The 13,397-nt window shown below is 44.8% G+C and overlaps 1 protein-coding gene across 1 annotated transcript in view; it reads left to right on the top strand.

The window, feature by feature from the left end:
* The window catches only part of AHSA1 (activator of HSP90 ATPase activity 1), a 214,090-nt gene that overhangs the window by 80,658 nt on the left and 120,035 nt on the right, over positions 1–13,397 (top strand). The window contains exons 3-5 of the mRNA XM_086937559.1: positions 2,589–2,671; positions 2,929–3,046; positions 10,325–10,410. Of these exons, the coding sequence (XP_086793685.1) occupies positions 2,589–2,671; positions 2,929–3,046; positions 10,325–10,410 (287 nt within the window). The remainder of the gene's footprint in view (positions 1–2,588; positions 2,672–2,928; positions 3,047–10,324; positions 10,411–13,397) is intronic.

The raw sequence follows: 13,397 nt of genomic DNA on the forward strand, positions 1-13,397 counted from the left end.
GGCAGGGGCGGGTTTACGCCCGCCCTGAAGATGGATAAAAAGGGACGCGAGACCAGAAGACATCCTCTTGTTCCTGTGCTCTGAAGCTGCACCTCCTCGCTGCACGTGAGCTCGAGACGGAACGAAGAGCCAATTTTGACCCACCCACCAGCCCCTGAGGACAGCCAGTGGTTTTAATAAATTTGATCAATTATTCTATTTCATTTACAGGTTATTGTAGTGTTGTGTTGATGATGAAATGCGTAATAAAGATTGGTCTAATTTTACAAGTTTGCGATTAAAGAACTTCGGATGTAAGGTCCATTTATAAACAGGTTTTTTCGGTCATAGTGGCCAATGTAGTTTCGTTTAGTTAGCATTTGTCGTATTTATTTTGGTCGGGCGGTAAGGTCATGATCGGTGAGCACTAATTGGAAGATCCCTATGAGTGGGCGTCACCCAACACGGATGGGAGCGCTCGGGGGAGGTGGCCTTTGGCCCCTCAACGGGGAGGCGGTCCCTTCTAAGGATGGGTCGCCGAAAGAAGAGGAAAGGCGGTCAAGGCCCCTTCCTGTGTAGGAGGGGTTACAGCCCCCTCCTGGGGAATTTCCCGGGGCCAGTGACATCTGCGACGGCAGATGCGGTAAGTTGTGTGGGGTTGGGGGGAGGTCTACGATACCTTCTAGATACCTCACACGAGTCTTCGAACGACCTTTAACTGGCGTCGAGTTGATAAGTGCCCCCGTCAAGTCAAGGGAAATTGGTAGTAGTTGCACTTGAGTACGCCTCAGTGCTGTCGCCCCTCCAAGTGGGGGGGGTATGTCTGGTTAGGGATCTTGACACCGGTTACGACCTTGCCGTTGGCCCTTAAATGTTAGGATGTACAATTTCAATATTTCAAGTAAATGTTTTGTAGGATGATAGTTCGGCTAGGAGAACCTCTGTATTAGAGAATCTGTTAAGGTTAGCCAAACATCGCAATGTGGTATGAAATTGTACATTAATGTTTAAATGTTTATAATTTTGTTTTAATAAATACGGCCGGGAGGGTCACTCCCTCCCACTTCCAAAAACTTCAAGAACTGTTTCCGGTTTCCCTCCTTTGGGGATTGTGTTGAGAGGGGGTGGCGGGTATCTCAGCCATACACCGGCACGCGACGTGGGCTAAGCACAGGGGCTGCCTCGGAGTGACCTTTGCTGGCTCCAAGCGGCGTGGACTGAGGGATGTCTGTCCAAGATCACTCGTCTTGTGGCCCGCGATTGAGCGGCGCCGGCTTAAAGGAGGGATCGGGGCCCCGCGGCTTAAAGCGCGCCGAGAACACTCTGGAAACAATCTCAGAAGACAGGCAGCCGATAAGGGCGGAATGGGAATCAATAAGTAATTGGGCCGCCGCTCCGGGGGCCTGCGTGGTCGGTCCGCGAGGTGGCGATGAACAATGGACCGAGGCGCCTCGATGCATCACAGCGCCTCAATGCACCGCAGCGCTTCCATGCATCACAGCGCCTCGAAGCATCGCAGCGCCTCGATGCATCGCAGCGCCTTGATGCATCACAGTGCCTTCTGTCCGCTGGAGGTTGAATATTATCGACCTTAAACTTTGCTTAAGAGCATTAATGTTCACAGCTGTGCAAATCTGTTGATTGGTTTCTATTTTAGGAGCCCACGCTGCCCATTCGTGAGCAGCATGGCAGGCCCGTGACAAGCACGAATCTCACTGCGTGACACAGTAACTCATAGAGAGCTCTTAGAGCAACACGCTTGTATGTGCCTGCATGTGTTGTACCTGTGTGTGTGCCTGCCTGCGTGGATGTGTGTGTGTGGTGGGGGGGCGGCAGCGTGTTTACGTGTGCCTGTGTGGTGTGTGAGCAGGGGTGTGGGGGCTGGCTGTGTGCGCATGGGAATATGAGGCACGAGAGGGGCACGGCGCCGTGCGCGCCCACGAGGTCAAATTTGCACTCGTGCCCCTCTCGTGTCTTCATTCCCAAATACGGGCAACAATAGGTCTTTCGCTGATGCTCGACCTAAAAAGGACCGCCTGGCATTTGCAATAGCTTTGGGGGCATTTGTAAGCTTATGAAAAATTATGTTCTAACCAAACTGAGCACTATTTTTTGAGAATTTGAACTCCATTGATACATTATTTACCCAAAACAGAGTTTGTAATCTGGACAATGCTTACTTTGTTGTGCTTCAATTTTTACTAAATACTTAAACATTAATAAAAAAAATACTAAGCATTAAAAAAGGTTGAGAAAATATGCCAGTACATTGTCTATTTGAGCAGTGAATGTTAACAAAAAAGTGAATCGGCTTTTTATATAGGCATGAATGTTTAATCAAATTAAAAAGGTTTTTCTCTTGCAAAGTACTCTGGTCTCTTGCACTAAGAAGCTATACAGTTTTTTATTAAATTTATTGGAAATTCTTTTAATTGGGATTTAGAGCTTGATGCACAGAGTTTACTCTTTTGGCATAGCAGTGGACAATACCTCTACCATCCCAAGGGACCCCCGCCCTCCAAATTTAGAGTTTTCTGACTTTTACTAACTACACTTTTGGTGCTTGTTCAGGCACAATTATAACCAAAGTTGTTCATTACTTTTTGCAGGCACCTCAAAGTCTGGTGTGATATTCAAGGGCCACGTGGAGATCCCGAATCTGTCAGATGAAAACGATCCCAGTGAAGTTGATGTAGGTATTCTCAGTTTAATTTAATGCAGACAAATGGAATAATCAATTGTAAAGTATTTCCTAGTTTTGGGTTTTTTGGAAACTGATTTGTGTGAAATACACGGAACAGCAACTACTTGATTTAAAGCACCTACACAGATGACGTGACTTGGGTGGTTATTAGGAATGTTGGGTGCGTGTAATTGATAGCTTACATTCATCACTTTTGAGTGGACTTTCATGGAAACCAGCTAAACATTTGTTCTCATTTGTAACAGATCCGTGTCACACTAATTAAAGACCAGCCAGACACAAATCTCCTTGCCTTAATGAAGAAGGAGGGTTCTAAGAAGATCAGAGCGGCTGTTGCAGATTACATCAGCACTCTCAAAACAGGTATGAATGCATTACAGCAGGACATTGTGGAGGGAAAGGTTATTGCGGCCAGCAAACATCATCTCTTATCAGCAAAGACTGATTGATTTCAAGGTGCCCATGATGAGTCTATAGTTGCAAAGTTCCAATTTTTCCACGCCAAAGGTAAGCCCGTCTACGCCCGTCCGCGCCTGGACCGCGCCCAGCGCCAGACCCCCTGCCCCTAGCGCTGCCCAGCCCTCCCGCATTTCCTACAATGCCGCCACCCTCCTAGCCCTTAACCCCGGCCGTGCCCCCAACTGCGTCCAAGCCGCTCCTGGACACACCCATGGACCTTTCTCCTGCTACTCCTGCAAATTCAGCGGCACCGACAACATCTCCACTACGACCACACCTCAGATTCCCGACGCCAACCACCTACAATGCATCCTGCTCAACACCCGATCGGTCCACAGACACGCCATCGACCTCTGGAATCTACTAGACACCATCTCTCCGGACGTCGCCTTCCTTACAGAAACATGGATGAACGCTTCCTCCGCCCCAGACATCACCATTGCCATCCCGGAAGACTATAAGATCACACGCAAGGACCGCACCGGCCACACAGGAGGAGGAATCGCTATCGTCCATAAAAAATCAATCCACATCTCAACCAGCTCTGACGTCAACCTCGCCAACTCTGAACACCTTCACTTCCAGATCCACATCGATCCCAAGACCACACTCAGAGGCACCCTCCTTTACAGACCACCAGGACCCCGCTCAAAATTCAGTGAAGACATCACGGACTTCATCACTCCACACGCGCTCCAAAGATTACATCCTTCTGGGAGACCTCAATTTTCACCTTGAAAAGAACAACGACCGCAACACCACCACCCTCTTGGACAACCTCGCCAACCTCGGACTTAAACAACTGGTCACTTCCCCCACCCACATCGCAGGTCACACACTCGACCCCATCTTCACCTCCAGCAATCATGTCTCCTTCAGCCACACTACGGATCTCCTCTGGACTGACCACAGCTGCGTTCACTTCACCTACAACAAGCCGAAACCCACCAACCACCTCCAACCAACTCTGCAAAGAAACTGGAACAAAATCACCATCGACCAGATCTCCTCATCGCTCCTTCTAAACACACCAGCCCACTCTTCTAACCCAGACCAAGCCGCCGCCAACTTCACCCTATGGATATCCAACACCGCCGACATCCTAGCACCACTGAAAAAACGTCAAAGCAAACCTGGCAGCAAGAAGGCCTCTTGGTTCAACGATGATCTTAAGAAGTCCAAGAAACTCTGCCGCTCCCTTGAAAAAGCCTGGAAAAAAGACCCAACCACTAGCACCAAGGACGCCTTCAAAAACGCCACCCGCACACACCACCAACTAATCCGAAAGGCCAAGAAAACAGCATTCAAGGATCGACTAGACAACAACGCCCACAACAGCAAGGAACTCTTCAACATCGTCAAGGAATTTACCAACCCCTCGGCCAACTCCAACGACATCACCCCTTCTCAAGCCCTCTGCGACTCCCTGACGTTATTCTTCCACAACAAAATTGCAGACATCCACAACAGCTTCGACAACCAACCCGGAGTCCAACTCACCCAACCACATGATGAACAACCTCCCCTCTTGAACACTCTTAACGATTGGAACCCAATCTCCACTGAGGACACCATCCGCCTGATGAACTCTATCCACTCAGGATCCCCCACAGACCCATGTCCTCACCACATCTTCAACAAAGCAGACTCCATAATATCACCGCACCTCCGAGACGTCATCAACTGCTCCTTCAATTCCGCTACCTTCCCGGAAAGCTGGAAACACGCTGAACTCACCGCCCTCCTGAAAAAACCCACAGCGGACCCCACCGAACTCAAAAATTATCGCCCCATATCGCTCCTTCCTTTCCCAGCCAAAGTCATCGAGAAAGCTGTCAACAATCAACTCTCCGCTTTCCTAGAAGCCAACAAATCCCTCGACTCCTCACAATCTGGCTTCCGAGCAAAACACAGCACTGAGACCGCCCTCATCGCAGCAACAGATGACATTCGAACTCTACTGGACAATGGAGACACAGTCGCCCTCATCCTCCTCGACCTCTCTGCAGCCTTCGACACAGTCTGCCACAGCACCCTTTTACAACGCCTCAGAAACATCGGAATACAAGGAAAAGCACTTGAATGGATCACCTCGTTCCTCACCGGAAGAACCCAGAGAGTCCGCCTCCCACCATTCAAGTCCGAGGCCACTGAAGTCATCTGTGGAGTACCACAAGGATCCTCACTCAGTCCCACCCTCTTCAACGTATACATGAGCCCCCTTGCGGCCATCGCTCGCCAGCACAACCTCAACATCATCTCCTACGCGGATGACACTCAACTGATCCTTTCTCTCACCAATGACCCCAGCACCGCCAAAACCAACCTACACGAAGGAATGAAAGAAGTTGCCAAATGGATGAAACAAAGCCGTCTGAAACTGAACTCAGATAAAACAGAAGTCCTCATCTTAGGTACATCCCCCTCTTCATGGGACGACTCTTGGTGGCCGGAAGCCCTTGGAAAAGCACCCATCCCGACAGACCACGCACGGAACCTAGGCGTTATCCTGGATTCTTCACTCTCAATGGACAGACAAGTCAACGCCGTATCCTCATCCTGCTTCAACATTCTTCGCATGCTCAAAAAAACATTTCGCTGGATCCCCACCGAAACCAGAAAAACAGTCACCCATGCTCTGGTCACGAGCCGACTGGACTACGGCAACACCCTCTACGCAGGTACTACCGCTACACTCCAGAAAAAACTCCAACGAATCCAAAACGCCTCAGCCAGGATCATATTAGACATCCCGCGTAACGAACACATCTCTGGCCACCTGAAAGACCTCCACTGGCTACCCGTCAATAAGAGGATCACTTTCCGACTGCTAACCCACGCACACAAATCACTCTACGACATCGGACCAGAATGCCTCAACTCACGACTGTCCTTCTACACCCCCTCCCGCCAACTACGTTCTGCCAGCCAAGCCCTCGCCACTGTACCCCGCATCAACAAGACCACCATGGGAGGCAGATCCTTCTCATACCTGGCAGCTAAAACATGGAACTCACTCCCCACCCACCTTCGCCTTACCCAGAACCACCTAGCCTTTAGAAAGCAACTTAAAACGTGGATATTTGACAAGTAATCCTCCTCTCCTACCTAAGCGCCTTGAGACCCTCTGGGTATGTAGTGCGCTATATAAATTATCTGACTTGACTTGACTTGACTTGTATAATATAGGTGTTGTGCTGTATGAATCGTCTACAGATTCACAACTGCATTTCCTGGGACCTGGAAAATAGTGACTATTTTCCCCAGGAATTATTCATGCATGCATATGACTCCTGAAAAAATAATCAATACTAGAGTGGTGGATCGCTTTTATACCACTATGCTTTTCCTTTGAATTATTGTATTGTGATAGGTGTCTTTGTATTGGTAGAGTATCTCCAGATAAAAAACATGTGGGCTGTAGAATAAAGAAAGCAGCATTCTTCAATAACCTTTTTGTTTCTTCCGATCCTCTTACAGGCCTATAAAGAGAGATGCATCCTCTTGGTCTGGGCCTCTATTGTTATCACTAGGGTTAGGATTGTGTCTTGGGGTGAAATTCACCGGGCATTGAAGTCTACCTTATTGTATGTACTTTGCAGCCTGGTAAAGTTCTGTATGGACTGGTGAACACGGTCATTGCACCCAAAGTGTGAGTGCAATGGGCTTTGTGGAAAATAACATATCCCAATGAAAAAACTTCCCAAGCTTACTAAATGCAGTCTTTCACTTCAGGTTCACAGGACACATTTGTAAGCAAAAGCTTTCAATTGGTGTAGCTCTTTAGTTTCACACTAAAACTGCAGCTGCAATAAAAATGCAAAAGATTAACTTTATCTGCCTGTAACCAACGAAGGAAAGGTATTGTATGCACTTACTGGAATTTACATTCACCGAAATTTTCATCACACTATTGAGCTACCCTGTTTCTACATGGCTTAAGCATTAGGAGAGCTATTATACTTTATTGATTGTGCAAAACCTTTCATCATAAGATTTTCTCAGATAATCTTAAAGCTAGAATATCTATGCACCATTGTGAGATCCTGGAATACTTTTTAGCCAATCCACGTTTTCTAAAATCTATAACCTAGTTGGAAAACATGCCCAATTAGGCAGTATTTGCTTTTTGTTTTTTAAATCTAAACAGCTATATTGAAAATGTATGGCACTTTTGCCTGTAAACACCATTGTAATAAAATCTAAAGGAAAAATAAAAGTGGTGACCATAAGCGTAAATATTTAGAGTGTGAGAGAACGTAACCCTGCCATTTTAAGAATTCTAGAAGACTCCGCTATTCTATCATATTTAGCCGATTCCATACTTGGGTATATCTTTTGCAAGAATTTTTTTTTCTTGCCTTGTGTCATAAATGCATCACGCTTACATTGAAGAACACCTGGAGACTTGTGCATCCTCTTAAGGAGTTCTTCATATATTGCCTTAGTTTTTTTTCTTATCGTGGGAGTCCAATTTTTACCATTATTTACAATGGTAAAGGCACTTGACCAATTAAATTGAAGGACCCGGTAAATCTAGAAAGTGCTTGTTAATATTATTTACAGTTTTTATAAAGCGAAACACTCATCCCAGTGGGATATCACTACATTAATATTACTCCCTGACGTTTCTGAAAACATTAGTTAGTGTGGGCTCCGAAAGCATTATGTTCTAAACAACCATGCTTTTAGCTTTTCCATCACCCCCAAAGTTTACGCTAACGTGAAGGAAAATAGAATTCTCCTCTATCTTGCAAGATTATAGGGCAAGTTTTAAGTACTTAAACTTAAACTTTGGCAGCCAATGTAAAACCTCCAGGCATGCCAAACTGAACTTGTCCTTATCGCAGATTAACCTGGCCTCTGTGTTTTGTTTAACCTGCAGCTGTGAAAGCAAATTCTGCCATGCCTACATACAAAGCATTTTCATGGTCTTGTTTATTTGTTATGAAGCCTTGAATTATAGTGTTTGTCCAATTTTCAGGAATCCACTTAAAGAGTCTCCTTAGCAGTTTTAAAATGGCGAAACATTTGCCACAAGTGGCCTTTACTTGCTCTTGCATGGATAAAGAATTATCTACAAGGACTCCTAAACTTTTTTGCTACCAATTTAGACTTTAGAGCGGTTCCCAATGAGGAAGGCCACCATTAAAGGAAAACTCCTGAGTTGGTGACTAATTGGGCTGTCTAGCTGTTCCCAAGTTTAATTAAAGAGTTCATAGACTTTTGGTTAGTCCCATATGCCGTTGCGTTCAATGAGTATAAGAAGCTAGGCTGTCCCGTGCACCTCGAATATGGAATCAAGGCAGTCTCCCAAGGGGGTGTCATGCCTATTTTTCAGGAGTTCTTGTGTTGTTTATCAATTTTAGATCCCACAAGACTCCAATTTCTTTCCGGAAAGGGTGCGCTTTTTGAGTTTGAATTGTTTGTGAGTATTATGAAGTCACATGATGCTATAGCAGGTTACTTGCTTATAGCATCAGTTTACAGTTGTTAGTGTTATTGTTCAACCAAACCTCCTGACCGAATATTCCAGAATAGAGGGTTTACTTGCTGCTGGGCAGCATTTTGTTTCCGTTGAGCTCCTTAACTGACTTGGTCACTTCACAGTTATTCTTTACACATGAAGCTGCACACCCATGGAAAGTGTCATTTTGGCCTTTTATTTATGTTTTTATAAATAAGGAGTGCTGCTGTTAGGTATTTTTGAAAAAATAAATGCAGAATTTCTTTTTTTATTGGAAGTTTCTGTTATCCTGGTCATAAATGGAGACATCCATTGTATATGAATTTAATGATAATTCCTAGGGTGGAGAACTATTGTTCAATGCAAATACCTTATACATACAGTAGTGCCCACCTGTAACTTTCAGCATGCCACAGCTGAAGGCTGTCAATTTAAAGAATTCCTGAACTAATGAGTCTACTGTGAGACACCCAGCAGTAGCAGTCATTTACATGTGGAAGATTGCTTTTGCTTAGCTGGTGATTCAGCGTCTTGACTGGTATCTGGCTCATACTGCCTCACCCGATCACCAATTAAGGGACCTACCCATTTTTCAGTTAGGGGCCCAAAAGGCTTCGCTAGCATATGTCTCTATTTACCACTCCTGCTGTCTTTCTCTAGTGTTTAACACACATACCTCTCCCACATCTCTCACTGGGGTATGGAATGAGAAGGGTGCCTACTCTGCTCAAGACCTCATTGTTGTGAATTTTATGAGGAGACCTCAAGACTTGACTCGAGCACTTGAACTATGCTGTGATCTTTCCAGTCGTTTTCTCGAGGCCAAGGAATTGTAATGGCAATCTATTGGCCCAGTAAACGCCGGTTAGAAACCTTTTTCCACAATAAATACTTGAAAAAAATTACTTTATCAAATCCAGAATAGCTATCCTCTTGTGCTGCTTAATATATGCTTACAAATAAACTACTACATTGGTTATATCAAGGAATTGTCTCATTGTTTTATTTTGCAAGCCAGAATTTTTTTGGGGGGCAAGAGTAAATTGTGAATAGGTATCGGCAGTAATTCACTGAAATAAGTAAAGCTTTGTCAAGTAATTTTGGTCCTAGATTTTTCTTAGCGCATGGCCCCCTTTATTTTTTTTATCATGCTGAACTTTGCACATCTGGCTGAGTGTGCGTGCAGTGCGTATCCAAACAATTGCAGTTTGTTTAAATGTGTTTCGGGAGCAGGTGTCCACTTTTCGATAACGATTGACAGACTAGACTGTCTGACCTTGCTTACTCTAGTTGAGCGCTCTCTGTTGCTTTCCACAGTTCTGTTCTGTGCATCCATGGTATGCTTTTGTTTCCAAATGTGCAATTTATTCTATTATCATAAGCAGCCACATTCTCTTCCAGATAAAGATGAAAATTGGCTGGTACCCCCAAAAGGTCTATTTCCAAGGCTTGAGGAGCTCCAGGATCCGTATTATGAGCTCTTCTCTGAGAACAGCTTCCATAACAATTGTCAGATTAGTTGTAGCCTGTCTTCTGCAAATTAAGAAACTGTGAGGCAGTTTCCAGCCACTGAGCAGAAGGGCAGTGCACTTGTTGGAAGTGGACAAGGAGCTTTTTCGTATCTTTTCTTGATACTCTGCTTTTGAATCTTTGAATGCGTTTTATGTATTTAGTTTATTTTTGAGTGTAGTAACTGGGCTTGTTTTAATTTCCAGAGTTCACGCAAGGCATGATCTTGCCAACTGCTAATGGTGTGAAGGAGCCAGTCCAGGAGACCAAAGTGCCTACCAACCAACAAAAGGTACAATTTTATTCAGGCACAATTCCTTATCATTGGGTATTCATTTTTGAGAATTTGTTGGAACTATGTTCCCCATATCTAGCTAATTGTTTTAATAAGGTTTAGATCGTAATCTCAACCACAAAGTCCCATTAACTTAAATTTTCTTTTATGTATGTGTGAGCGACCTCTGCATGTTGATCAAGGGAATGTGGAAACTGAGTGAGTGAGTTACTAGGAAACAATCCAGGATTGAAGGGATACGGAACTTTATATTGTGCTACTTTTTAACTTGTTCAGGGAGACCACACTAGGACTCTATATCTAGTTTGATGCATGGTCTTCTCTTTCAACATCATGAAACCCCTTAATAAATCTGAATGCTTGCTGTGCCTGCAGCCAACAGTGGTGCAAACTCTGCATGCGTTTTTGGTCATTCTGACTCATCTTAGCTTTTCAGGTCACTTTTCCTAATTGAACGAAGCGCAGTTTATGTTTAAGCCACCGTCTCCCCAGAATACAGTATACCTTGTGGTCATCAATACTAAAATACGTCTGCAAGCTAGTGTACTATGAAGGTCCTACCCAGGTTCGGTTCTTTTATAGATTTAATTGCTTTTATGACGTTGGTTAAAGCAGTATGCAATTGCCCAGTAGACTGTCGGAGTAAGTCTGAGGAGTTTATGGTTGAGTGTTATGCCTTAAGATATTCTAGGAACACACTCTTAATCTCTTATAAGGTCTGGTATAACCATGGCGTTCTCAATTGCCTTAATAAGGCAGTAGGTAGTCTTCTCTCTTTAAAGACAAGTTTTGCTCTCCTTCTGTAAACGCTGGCTGAAGAAGTTCATTTGAAACCCCTCATAAAGCTCCATAAGACCAATATATCTGTGCCCTTCCTCAAATAGCTGTGCATTGGTGGGATAGCGGAGTGGAATATCCAAAATCACTGTTTTTCTAGGGCTGCTGGGTTAGTTTGTCTTTGTCTATTCCACCTTTCTCATTGTTGTGTTCTTCGCAAACTTCCTGTCCACTGCTTTTATGATACCAATTCTTCAATACCCCCAAAATTCCAAAGAACTGGTACCATCTGGAATGCTCGTGAGTAATTTATTGGGTGGAAGTCTGTTATTGAGTTCTTTAGCCTTCACCATTTTACACGAAGCCAAAGGAGTGGTTTGAGAGAATCCGGTCATTGTAATCAATTATTTCAGACTTCTGCAGGTCTAGAGGAGAAAAACTAGTAATCCAAACATGAACGAATAAAAGGAGTACATTGTTTCTGAATAATGTTGTTTCCACCAATCTTCTGTTAAACCCAGATCATACAATGCCCTTCTTACAGTGAGTGCATTTTCCCACCCTTGCCACCCATGTCTGTCAATCGCATCATCAATTCTACAGATTATCTCGCACTTAAAAACAAAAGGGATCACAGAATTCACTAAAGCGGAGTTAAACCACCGCCTAGGCATTAAACGGAACTACATATTTACAATCTGCCTTGCCAACCAGAACCACGTCAACCCACAGGATCCACCGGCAAGCATGAGATAAGAGGGGTTGCAGTTGCTACCATTCCAGGTTATTACATATATAATCGATTTTCAGATTGTCATTCAGTATTTACGGGTGTCGCATTGATATGGGACACCTATGCAGAACCATAACTTGATGATACAGTAATGCTACATGCTGTTCCCAATTCTAACCCATTTCTCTGTATTCTTACAAATGGGCGTAGTGTAGAACTCTCAGCTGTGACTGTCTCCCGATTCTGCTTGTAAACGAGATGGTATTCCTTTTTAACCCCTTCGATGCTGATGACGAGCTCCGCTCGTCATCAGCCACAGGGGGGCGTGTGCGGATGACGAGCTGAGCTCGTCATCTAACGCGGCTTTTAGAAAAAAGCCGGGTAGCGCGAAAATAACCGCCGCAGCGATGCGGTTAAAAGATTTTGAGTCTTGTCTGATATATCCAAGCATTGAAACCATTTAAGGGCACAGAACAGATGATTTTTAGGGCTCGGGCCTCCCCTACACGGAAGTGTAGGAGGAGCTTGCGAGCTCTTTAGCATTTAGAAAAAAAAGTTTCAGAAAGGACTCCGGCTGGGACATTCCTTAGATTTTTCTGGCATCTGCCTAGTGATTCGTCTTCGCTGTGCTGTGTATTCAGTAGCGTTGACGTGATAGGCTGTATGCAATGTACGCGTGCCCGAGTTGGCATTTTCTGTTCGCGAGCGAGCACGGGAGAGTGATTCATCTTAATTAGGAGCTGTCAGAGTGCCCATGTAATGCAATCCAGATGATAAGAGCTCACGAGGCAGCAGGCGAGGCTCACAGAAGATGACTCATACATGCTCGTCCACACTGTAGTTCTTGTGTTTCCTGAAGAGTCTCATTTCCAAAGGGCGCCATTTCCTTCTTTTCCGTGGGACACGCGAGCAAGTCAATAGCCTGAACAAATGTCCTGTATGCCCTGTGGCCTTATTGAATTCACATTTATGTGTTACATTTGGTTAGATTTTGAAGGAATAATGCGTTAGCAAATGGCACGGATTGTGAAGGTTGCATTCGAAAGGGAACGCGCCAGCAGATGAAACTTTAGTAAAAAGTTTGCTGGAGCGAGCAAGCAATGCAAAACCGGCTCGAACAGACCAACCTCGGCCCGGGGGGATGTCGTCGCTCTTGACAAGCGCAGCCGAAGAGCCGTGGTTTGTGTCTCTGCTGTTCCTCAACCCCAGGTGATTTTCCGCAGGTCTCTCTTGATTGAAGGACGCATTTAAAATAAAACTGGTGTTCGGGATTAATTTGACGCATAGCTGCGTCGTTTAGCATGTTATGTTTAGATGCACTATTAATGCTACGCTTTCGTTTCTCTATTGTGTTGTCCATAACCGAATGTGCACAGATGCGCGGAGAGTGTGCTAATTGGTGTTCACAAATAAGCGACGTATTCAACAACTTTCGAAATACCAGTTATGGGGATGCCTTGAATCGTGAGTCTCC

Source organism: Lissotriton vulgaris, chromosome 9 (assembly GCF_964263255.1).
Source record: "Lissotriton vulgaris chromosome 9, aLisVul1.2, whole genome shotgun sequence".
Lineage (NCBI taxonomy): Eukaryota > Metazoa > Chordata > Amphibia > Caudata > Salamandridae > Lissotriton > Lissotriton vulgaris.